Source organism: Panicum hallii, chromosome 1, assembly GCF_002211085.1.
Source record: "Panicum hallii strain FIL2 chromosome 1, PHallii_v3.1, whole genome shotgun sequence".
Lineage (NCBI taxonomy): Eukaryota > Viridiplantae > Streptophyta > Magnoliopsida > Poales > Poaceae > Panicum > Panicum hallii.
Genome location: NC_038042.1, coordinates 48847709 through 48858524, shown reverse-complemented (window position 1 = coordinate 48858524; position 10816 = coordinate 48847709). Strand labels below are relative to the sequence as shown.

General features: G+C 40.4%; 2 protein-coding genes across 2 annotated transcripts; one reads left to right on the top strand and one right to left on the bottom strand.

Annotated features, from left to right (window-relative positions):
* The first annotated feature begins 771 nt into the window (after positions 1-771).
* LOC112873025 (cytosolic Fe-S cluster assembly factor NBP35) lies at positions 772-3525 on the top strand. Its single transcript, XM_025936059.1, has 3 exons — positions 772-904; positions 1179-1280; positions 2367-3525. Exons 1-3 carry the CDS (start codon positions 847-849, stop codon positions 3260-3262), a joined length of 1056 nt encoding a protein of 351 aa, XP_025791844.1. The 5' UTR covers positions 772-846; the 3' UTR covers positions 3263-3525.
* Positions 3526-3949: 424 nt separating this feature from the next.
* Positions 3950-10544, bottom strand: LOC112892286 (glucose-6-phosphate 1-dehydrogenase, cytoplasmic isoform-like). Its single transcript, XM_025959447.1, has 16 exons — positions 10254-10544; positions 8618-8838; positions 8278-8363; positions 8076-8124; positions 7811-7997; positions 7005-7162; positions 6861-6929; positions 6609-6667; positions 6014-6050; positions 5680-5751; positions 5384-5531; positions 5082-5177; positions 4799-4869; positions 4569-4684; positions 4393-4438; positions 3950-4311 (listed from the first exon to the last, which is right to left on the bottom strand). The coding sequence occupies exons 2-16, from the start codon at positions 8798-8800 to the stop codon at positions 4135-4137; spliced, it is 1554 nt and encodes a 517-aa protein (XP_025815232.1). The 5' UTR covers positions 8801-8838; positions 10254-10544; the 3' UTR covers positions 3950-4134.
* Between the last annotated feature and the right edge of the window lie 272 nt (positions 10545-10816).

The window sequence follows — 10816 nt, the reverse complement described above, 5'->3', positions numbered from 1 at the left end:
CAGATTTTATTTAATACTTCTAAATAGCAAGATTCTCTTTGATGTGATGGGTCTAAAGTTTAGAGGGTGGGAAACGAACAGTCCCTTAATCTTTTGAAGTTAAACCTCGCGATATTATTTTCATCCGTACGTCCATACAAAACCAAACAGGGATGGATATCAATTAATAAGTTATGCATTCCACGATGAATTGTATTCAATCATATCTTATGGTGCTGGATGTTTTAATAGGCGAAGGTTGTCCTACCTTATAATCTATGCTCTTGTACCATTAATTTTTTTTCTTTATTTTTTGAAAAAAGAAGTTGAAGTTGTTGGCCTCTTCCAAGTACAGCACGAGTAGCATCTGAAATGATCAGATTTTGCAGCCTTGGGGCTTTGGGAGATCCAGAGCCCAGAGGTACTACAATTTCACAATTTGTACCTACCCACATTCGAAGCTGCCTAGCAATCATACTCGCGGTTTGGTTACGCAGCTTGTTTACCGTACAACCATCCCATGAGATGCGTAACCAATTGACCTTGAGCTTGTATTTGCGCAATCACTTATGTTCCTTCGTCATGGATATTCTTTGAACATTGCTGTTTTCTTAAAAGAAATTTAAAATTCGTTTCAAGGTCAACTCGAGAAAATAGGGGTAGGAGAATGACGGAAGCAAACGAAGAACCAGATGCAAACTTGTAATCGAACACCCGGCACCGCCGCACCACAACAAAAGCCTCCCGTCCGTCCGATCAACATCAAACGGTCGAGTATACTCCCCGGGCCGGGCTATAACGCAACCCCCTCGTCGTCCCATTCCCATCCGCAACGAGACGAACCCAAGCCTGAAACCCCACACAGCAATGGAGAACGGCGGCGGCGGCGGCAGCAGAGTCGACGTCCCCGACGACGCCAACGAGCGTAAGAGATCGCTGCTTTTCTCCTTCTAGGGGCCGCGATTTTTCACTTCTTCACCCCTTCTCGGTTCGATGGGTTTGGTGTCGATTTTTCTGGCTCCGCATCATCTCGTGACAGAGGAAAGGGGAATAGTACTTTTGTAAAGAGGATTAGCTGATACGCACGAATTAGGGCCTCACGCACCAGCTCCAGCTCCGATCGCGTGGTTTTCTCTATCCAAGCTTGGTTCGAGGTTTTTACTAGTATTTCTAAGTATGCTTTGTCCGCTGTCGCGCAGATTGCCCTGGAACGCAGTCGGAGGATGCGGGGAAGGCGGATGCCTGCGCCGGATGCCCCAACCAGCAGATTTGCGCCACTGCCCCCAAGGGCCCTGATCCCGGTAATCAGATCATCCATGTACTTGTATTGAATTCCCATTCAATTTTGTGACTTGCTCTGGTGCCGTCTTACTGTCATCTATCATATAATTTAGTTTGGTCTATGCTTCCTGACAATAAGCGCAGTTTAGTTAGGTTTTACTACAGTAGCTGAGCTGCAGATTTTGTATGTTTTGTTATCAATACAAATGGCCCCTGAAGATTAGTGGATTTAAGGGTGGTATTTCTTTTAGTTGCTGGATTGTTAATGGCAAATGAAAGGATTAAGGTGCGTGTCACTTGTTATTTAGCAATTGTTTTGGAGGTCTTAGTGCGTGCGTACTGAACTACAGCTGCAAGAGCTTAGTGATCGCCAGGGGGCTACCTGATATCCTGGTGCCACATCCCTTTAATCATAATGGAAAAAAAGATAAAATGCACTACTGCTGCTGCTGCTGAAGTTTCGAACTTGATGAATCTTTAATTTTGAGTCAGAGAGATTAGAAGAGTGCATGGGCTTCATATTTGGATCGTATTCCAACTATTTGAGGTTTGCAATTTGATAAATGCTACTTGAATGTCAGTATGTTGAAGTATTTACTAAAGTTGCTCTAGTGAATTCCATCTTTTCTCAATATTTAGTAGCTTCTTGAAAAATTTGGCCACTGTCCACCTGCTTGTAGTAAATCTGAAGGACTGAAGAATTTCAGATTGCTGAGGGAAGACCTCATTTGATCATCCTCTATCCCTGTATTACACTTAGTGGTTTTTTGAAGGGTATGCTATCAGGACCACAATGTGACTCTAGTCGGTGATGTAAATAGATAATTGACCTCAATGACAATAAGGTGGACCTTCAATGTGATATGTAATTTATTTTGGATACATTTCACGGAGCAAAACATCATGGTTAAATTGTTGAAATTTGTGTGATTGCCTCAACGCTGGTAGTTGGTAATCATTTACTAGTGAGTTTGGATTTCTGCACATTCTTTAGTGTGATCATACCGCAGCCATTGGTGACTAATATGTGCAGGAATGTTATTTAGTTGCCACTTCTATTTCTTCGAAGCTAAGTGAACTAATTACAGACTGATTTTATTTTCCAGATGTGGTTGCTATTGTTGAGCGGCTGGCTACGGTGAAGCACAAGATACTAGTTCTGTCTGGAAAGGGAGGTGTTGGAAAGAGCACATTCTCAGCTCAGCTCTCATTTGCCCTAGCTGAAATGGAGCATCAGGTTGGCCTTCTTGACATAGATATCTGTGGCCCTAGCATCCCAAAAATGTTAGGGCTGGAGGGTCAGGATATTCATCAAAGCAACCTTGGCTGGTCCCCGGTCTATGTTGAGTCAAACCTTGGTGTTATGTCAATTGGTTTCATGCTGCCTAACCCAGATGATGCTGTCATATGGAGGGGTCCCCGCAAGAATGGACTGATAAAGCAGTTCTTAAAGGATGTTGACTGGGGGGAGATCGACTATCTTGTAGTGGACGCACCTCCAGGAACATCTGATGAACACATCTCGATTGTGCAGTACCTCCAGGCCACAGGAATCGATGGTGCGATAATTGTCACGACTCCGCAGCAGGTCTCTCTAATCGACGTGAGGAAGGAGATAAATTTCTGTAAGAAGGTCGGTGTTCCAGTCTTGGGAGTTGTGGAGAACATGAGTGGCCTGAGGCAGCCACTTTCAGATCTCAGGTTCATGAAGTCAGGTGAGTCGGGCGAGACAGACGCTACGGAGTGGGTGCTGAACTGCATCAGGGAGAAAGTGCCCGAGCTTCTATCGGTTGTGGCATGCAGCGAGGTGTTTGACAGCAGCAAGGGCGGGGCAGAGAAGATGTGCATCGAAATGGGGGTCCCTTTCCTCGGTAAGGTGCCCATGGATCCTCAACTGTGCAAGGCAGCCGAGGAAGGGAGATCGTGCTTCACTGATCAGAAGTGCAGTGCCAGTGCTCCGGCTCTTCAGAGCATTGTGAAGAAGTTGATCAAGACTGAGTGAGAAAATAGTGTTGGCCCGCTGGGGATCGGGCGGTGAACGATGAACTGCTGTGACAATGCCAGAGTTCTTACTATGTATGTTGCTGTGTTACACGCTGAATTTGTTTTAGTGCTGGTATTGGATCCAGTAAGTTTTTGTTCGTGAATTATCAGTGGGGCCACAAAACTATGAAACTACTGCAGATTCTGAGTGAAGTATGTTTCGGGCTGCTGCCTGAATGATGCTTGCTTTACATGCTTTGTAATGTATGTACCTTAACCGAATGAGCATGGATGGTGTTAGCAAAAAGTCTAGCATTCTTTGCTGTTTGGCGACTGTAATGTCCTGCTATCACCCGGTTTGTGAAGCATCAAGGAGGAACTAGACATCTTAGCATGGGTAGTTGTGATGCACAACCCCACCTCCCACTCCAACCAGTTGAGTTAGGCTCAGTTCTTTACACCCAATTAGTTAACAAACTGAACCAGAATAAATCAGAACGCTAAGCATGTTCTGTACTTCTAACATTGACGACTGGACGGTGAACACGAACTAGCAAGTGACAAGCAGCTGAAAATTGTTGGGCTTAACTTTGTCTTTAAAGTTGGTCTTAAGCTTGCTTGGCAACTGTTAAAGCTGCAATCACGTGTGGCTGCTCAAGGAAAAAAAAGTTAACAAATATATTAAAAAAAGTTGACAAACAGCAAGTGCATTCAGAGCATGAAAATTTTATTTCATATCGTAAACGGTACACGCTTTCAACAAACAGAAGTTTCTCTTATTACATGACCCGCGTATTACAAGGGCTCTTCTCCCCAGTGCTTGTTTGCACATTCAGATCAGGCGACCGAGCTTTCTGTAATTCTGTGATTACACGGCAACTGACAAAACATCTAAAACTTAGCAAGGGTTGGCGGTACCCATATGTAGCCATGGGTCTGCATATACCCCATCCTCCTGCTCATCTCATCGGCTTCCTGTGGCCCTCGGGTACCTGGTTTGTATGAAACGGACTTCAGCTTGCCATCATCGATGTCGTGAAGCAAAGGAGTGAAGATCTCCCATGCAGCCTGAGAGCAAGAAAAACAGATTCAGTTATTTACAAGGGAGCCCATTGCAAAGGAAGTAAATATGTATGGTAAATCACAAACCCTCAGTTCATCTCGGCGAACAAAGTGCTGCTGATCTCCTCTTATCCTGTCAAAACATACATTGGCATTGGTAAGTAGACCATGACCGAGGAAGAAACTTATTTTTTCCTTCTGAAACTTGCAAGTAACTGAATGCGTTGCAAACAAATTTGGCACTAGGATTGAGCAGTGCATACGTGTCCAAGATAAGACGCTCATATGCTTCTGGGATTTTAACATCTTGGTAACGCATCCCGTAGGATAGGTCCAGCTCACTTTGTTCAGTTGCCATTTCCAGTCCAGGTTTCTTGACCTACAAAAGTTCGTGCAGTTTATTTATGTCAACCGACAATTCTTCTGGATTATTTTTCCTTTGACAAAAGTGAAAAACTTAAGTGCTAGAGTTTGCGAAAGTAAATGTACATACTGTTAACTTCATATACATGGCTTCTGATGGCTGCAGGCGTATAACAAACTCATTCCTTCCTTGTTTCTTGCCTATACCATGGTAAAAAACGAGCACAAAGCATTAGATGCTTTCGTACAAACAGACAATTTAAATGGAAATTTGGTCATTCAAACAAAACCGCTCAAGTTCGTAATAACAATATAAATCAAGTTCTTAGGGAGGGATGAGTAATAACAGTTAGAAGCATTTGCAGGAACATACTTAACAATACATTTAAAATTGTGAAGAATTTAGTACGTACATCTGAAAATATCACCAGGAGCATCCTTGAACTGCACACGTATCTCTGCTTTCCTAGAATTTAGTGCTTTACCAGCCTTGAGAATGAATGGAACTCCTGTATGATGTAGATATTTGTATGTCAGTACAAAAATAAACATTCCAGCGTTCAGAAGTATGACTATGACACCATCATAATGGCATATCCGCATATGTATACAGAATGGGAACTACCAAATCTCAACAATGTGGTCTAGTTAAGGAAGTCTGCAGAACTTCTTGATATTAGGAATTTTTTGGAATAACTCATCAAGTAATATTTACCTTCCCATCTTTCATTGTGTACCCTCAGTACAACAGATGCATAAGTAGGGGTGTTGGACTCATCTGGCACAGTAGGGTCATCCTTGTAGCCATCATACTGTCCAATTACTACCTCTTCATGCTTTATAGGCTCCACTGATTGCAGAACCTGGCATTTTGGAGTAAAAAGGCAAAGATGAATGGATTTGCAACTTGTAAGCAACAACAAATGATATATAATGCGTATCACATCAAGAAGTGTCTAGAGGCCAGTTTCTTGTCAGTTGATAAAATAAAGGGATGCGAGAAGTAAGGACCTTGACTTTTTCATCTCTAATGTGCTCGGGTTTAAGAGAGACAGGCTTTTCCATAGCCACCAAACAGAAGACCTGCAAATTAGAGGAACAGTCATACCAGAGCTCTCAATTCCAGAATATAACACTGCTATATCTATGAGAAATTTTAAGGACAGGTATCTGCTGTGTCTCTTCAGAAGATTTAGCATTAGAGTGGTGATGACATGCATGCTAAGTGTTGGCTGTCCCTAAAGTAAACAACTGCTGCTATTGTTCAAATTAGAAAGTAAATGGCCAATAGTGTTTGCAAAATTATTTAAACAAAAGCCGAAAAAGTCCATAAGGATATCCTCACCTGCAACAAATGGTTCTGAATGATATCACGAATGATACTGCATCAACAAAACGTTAGTCAGATACTCGGATTGCGAGAAGAAAAACAGCAGCATATGAAGGCCCTCTAAGTGATAAATAAGAATGATAGTGCTTATATGCTCTCTCAAAATTAAAAAGAATGTTATAAAAAAATAAAAGTACAACTATTGAAGCTAAGAATGATAGTGCTTATATGCTCTCTCAAAATTAAAAAGAATGTTATAAAAAAAATAAAAGTACAGCTATTGAAGCTACACTGTTGGTAGTGTGTAAATAGGTGGTGCAAGTAGGATGGACTTTAGATTCAGAAAAAAATGGTCACAAGGAAGTATTTTTCTTTTTGTCTTCCAAGTCTAAAGCAGCATAGGATGTGCAGTTAGTGTTTTCTTCCAAAAGTATAAAGACACATGATCAAAGGACCTATTAGGACCAGAGGTGCACCATTTACAATAGATAGAAGTATAGAACATATGTTCTATAACTTGAGTTTCAGTTACTGCCATATGTGCCTACTGATTACAACAAATGCTTATGCAAAGAACCATCATATAATAATGCAGTTGCTTCCAACGTACCCATATTGATCAAAATATCCTCCACGTCCCTCGGTTCCAAAGTCTTCCTTAAATACGATCTGTAGAATCGACTTTGTTACATTCAAGCATATATATTTTGCATAAGTATCACAGAAAACCTTCCAGCTTTCCGACATCAATTTTGTTAAACTTTTTCAGGCAAACTGACAAAAGACGTGGGATCAACTAAGAAAATTCAACTTATGATTTTAAAAAGAAAGAAGTTCTCTAACCACCTAGAAAAGAGCTTACCTGTACGTTAGCAATATTGTCACGATTCCAGAGAGGCAAAAATAAGCGGTTTGCAAAACGTAGCACGAGCTGAAAAAATATGGTAATATGAGAAACAGTTGCATATAGGAAGATAGAGAGTTCAGTATAAGTCGCATATCTTACCAAGTTCTGGACCAGCTCTTTTCCTAAATAGTGGTCAATTCTATAAAGTTGGTCTTCTTCAAACAGCTTTCCAAGTTCGGCACTCAGTTTCTCTGAAGAGTCCAAATCCTTTCCGAAGGGCTTTTCAACAATAACCCTTGTCCAACCAGTGTGTGAAGCTGAAAGTACAATATGAATTGATTATTGATATCATAAATTTCTAGCACAACTACACAAGAAGAACAGGGGAAACTAGATAGTATGATAAACTCCAAATTAATGCATCAATCTTGGTTATCTTTCTGAATTATGTGTGAAAATTTGATGCAGCATGGCTTGAGTGCTTCTAGAAAAGACAAAAAACTACAGGCTACATCTGCATGGACTTTCAAAGGAATGATCAACATGATGTGAACAGCATCAGCCTTGGTGAAATAGCATTGCAGAGAAACAAGGGTGGAAAGTGGTAATGAAACTATTCTTCTGACAAGTTGAACAACGCTTTACATTGAAAAAAATGGAACTTTGGATGTTCTAACTTCCAGGAAACTACGTAGACAATAAAAAAGAAAGAATATTGGTTCTCTGTTTCCGAACAGCAACAACAAATCCTTTTAGTCCCAAGGAATTTAGGGTAGGCTAGAGATGAAACACAAAATGAGGCACCAACAAGAAGGGAAGAAACTTATAAAAATATAAAAAAATCAACAAAACCCACTATTGGTTCTTCAAATATTTATTTCTACATCTTGCTATGTAATTATTAGCTTTAGCATCATTAATTACAGGAAAGTTCAGTTGGAGAGAGACTTTTTGAGAGTACTTACATGGATTCATGCAATACGATCTTATCATTTTGCATACTGATGGGTAGACTGATGGAGGCAATGCCAAATAAAATAGTCTGTGATAGCTTCCCGATTCATTGTTTTTTGATGTTTCATACTCAGATATTGCGTTATTTAATAACTCGAATCCTTCGCCACTATCATAGGAACCACTAACATATTTAATCTGTAGGAAAAATTCAACATGATTATAGAAGTTGAACATTTCAAGATTCAGGAGTAATACACAATATTAGATACTTACTAGCTGCAAAAATTGAGAAACATGTTCATCTGAAGCTCCCTTGAGGTATCTGCAGCAATAGTGCATTTATATACTCAGAAAGAGAAAGAATAATGTAATGTTTCCATCTTACTAAAAAATGGAGGAAACAGGAAGCAACCCATCATACAGACATAGTAATCCTGTAACGAAATTATATCAATTCAAGTAAAATGGATCTTACCCACGGATGCGTTCTCTTAATCCATCATCAGAAAGATTTGATCTTGCATACCCAAATATATGGACTTCTCCAGCTTGCAGAAATCCCTATAGATATCGAAGAGGCAGCGACTAAGGTTCACAAGTTTGTACATGTGCAAAACTAAGAAACTTATATGTACATATTATATATAGGAAATGCAAATATATTATACTACGATGTTCTGCAGTGCACTGCTGATATACTTCAAAAACAGATGGATCAACCTTTGCTCTTGCTTGCTACTCTTGCATCAGAAGTTTGCAATTCCTTGTGCATTTACAGTTATAATATGTAAAAACTGCTACTGCGTTCACATTACCTGCTGAAAAAGGTGAAAGAGTGCTGGGAAAGTTTTCTTCTTAGCAAGGTCTCCAGAGGCACCTAGTACAACAATGGACAAGCAACCGGACTCTGAAGATAGTTCAAGGTCCTTGAAACTTGATAGAGAACTCAAGCTATTTTGCCCAGACAATGGGGAAGATTCAGACGACCCTCCTGACATGATAATTGTATTGTTTCCTTCTTCCTTTAGATAAAAACCTAGGAAATTTGAGAAGGTACTATTAATGACACAATGCATAAAATGGTCAATTAACTAATTTAGAATCTATCCAACAAATTTGGTGTATGTAATCTAATAAACAAAATTTAACAAGAAAATTTGCTACAAAGAACAGAACAGAACAGAAGACACAGAAAATATTAGTATAGTTCAGGTCATGAAGGCAAGGCAATCCTAAAACATTGCCGAGCAAGACCATCGAGCGCTTGTGATTGACAGACAGGTTATACTGAAAATACAATTTTGAAACAAAAATTTGGAATTCTAGAAAGCAAAAAAGGATTAAAAGGAATTCCAGAAAAGTTTGTCTCTAATGTACCAGAGATTATGGGCTATTAAATAGTAATATGCTGCTATGAGTTTATAATCTAGTTACGAAAACCATCTTTTATAAAAGAAATCCGTCGAACTGGCTTCCATCATATTCAGGGGAACTGAAATCAATTCGTTGAACTATGCATATGTTGTAAATTACTATGTTGAGCAGGGTAATTATCTGACATCAGGCTCACCTTTTCTAAATAAAAGGAAAGAAAAAAAAAGAAAAAGAACAGTCAATGACGCATAACTGAAAAATGAATACTTTGAATCATATGAAGTAGGAACTGCCGCTTTATGTTCTCTCAGAAAAAAAAAATCCTCCATATGCCTTTAACTATGCTAAGTTCTACTCATGTATTCAACCTCTATGAAACTATTTAATTTTGCAAAAACCTTTTGCTTGTAAAGTGTTTGTTATGCTAAGAAAACTCGAGGCAATATGAACGTGGCACTTGTATAGCCACTGAACAGTGAGCAAACAAACTGACATTACAGTTTAAAAAGTTCCTCTCGGAAGTCAAAACACGCAACTATACAAGTACAATTTAGTTTCCATAAACAATAACTGATTTGTTGTTATCCATATTTTGACAGTTAATCTTGCGATAATAGCATGTTCTGCTGATCAAGGTATGGAATAACTTAAGTCACTACAAGTGACCAAATCAACATCTTTCATAAGAAGATCCTTTACAGAGCAGAATAAACTAGTACAGCAACCAATTACTTTAGAAAAAGAGAGGTGAGAGGATGACGAGATCTCGCAGCCTACAAGTTTAAAGCGCTGATTTAATTCTAAAAAAAATATCGTCCCCAACCACTCCCTAGGAACAGAGCACCACAAAGAACCAACAAAGAAACAGTCCCCAAAGACAAGCTGGACGATCTCTATCACAGGCAGTTATTTCCAGGAAAGGTACTTCTAATTATGAAGAAATTAAGTGTAACTCTGAAGCGAACAGATCCGCAGAAAAATAACACATAGGAATGGCGAACTAGCAGCGACGAGACTCCCCTGTCCCAGCCGCCCGCAAGAACGCGATCCTTCGTAATCGGAATGGACGGCGCTTACCTCGCTGCAGGAAACCTCAGGCGATCAACCAAGAAGGATCGCAGTTGCCGCTCTGGCTACGGGCTATGGCGCGGCGCGGCGCGGAGCAGAGTAGACAACAACTGGTGAGATTTGACTTCGCAGGGAGAGGTGGAGAGAGGGGGAGAGGGATTTATAAGAATGGATCGCACTGGCTTCCCTCTTCCGTCCGCCGCTTTTATACCCCGCCGACTCGCCCCGGGCCCCGGCCGCCCCAGGCGGCCTCCGTCCAAGTCCCGGCGTGTTGACCTGCCCTGCCCACCGGCTAGGCGGCTAACGATCCACCAACCCTGAAAAATTGTTGCTCTGCTAAACATGTTCTGGAATTGAAAATTTTGCAAGGGCTTATGTGGCAAAAGGGCGTGATACTAAATTACTGATACGTACAAATAGAAAACTCAATAAAAATGGCACTATCGTTTATTTTTTAAAAGAAAACGAATAGGACTGTTCATAAAAGGCTCTTCGTCCATGGCGCCGGTGCGCATGACAATAACATAATTCTATTGGATCCATTTTGCAGTCGAGTTTATTCAAAAAAATGT

What these genes read in the sequence shown, in the direction of transcription:
- LOC112873025 (XM_025936059.1), top strand. Translation starts at nt 847, where the DNA reads ATGGAGAACGGCGGCGGCGGCGGCAGCAGAGTCGACGTCCCCGACGAC. An exon ending in CCCCGACGACGCCAACGAGC is followed by an intron (nt 905 to 1,178) that starts GTAAGAGATCGC and finishes GCTGTCGCGCAG; the next exon opens with ATTGCCCTGGAACGCAGTCG. An exon ending in CCCCAAGGGCCCTGATCCCG is followed by an intron (nt 1,281 to 2,366) that starts GTAATCAGATCA and finishes TTTATTTTCCAG; the next exon opens with ATGTGGTTGCTATTGTTGAG.
- LOC112892286 (XM_025959447.1), bottom strand. Translation starts at nt 8,800, where the DNA reads ATGTCAGGAGGGTCGTCTGAATCTTCCCCATTGTCTGGGCAAAATAGC. An exon ending in ATCGTATTGCATGAATCCAT is followed by an intron (nt 7,163 to 7,810) that starts GTAAGTACTCTC and finishes TTGTACTTTCAG; the next exon opens with CTTCACACACTGGTTGGACA. An exon ending in TCCTGGTGATATTTTCAGAT is followed by an intron (nt 4,870 to 5,081) that starts GTACGTACTAAA and finishes ACCATGGTATAG; the next exon opens with GCAAGAAACAAGGAAGGAAT.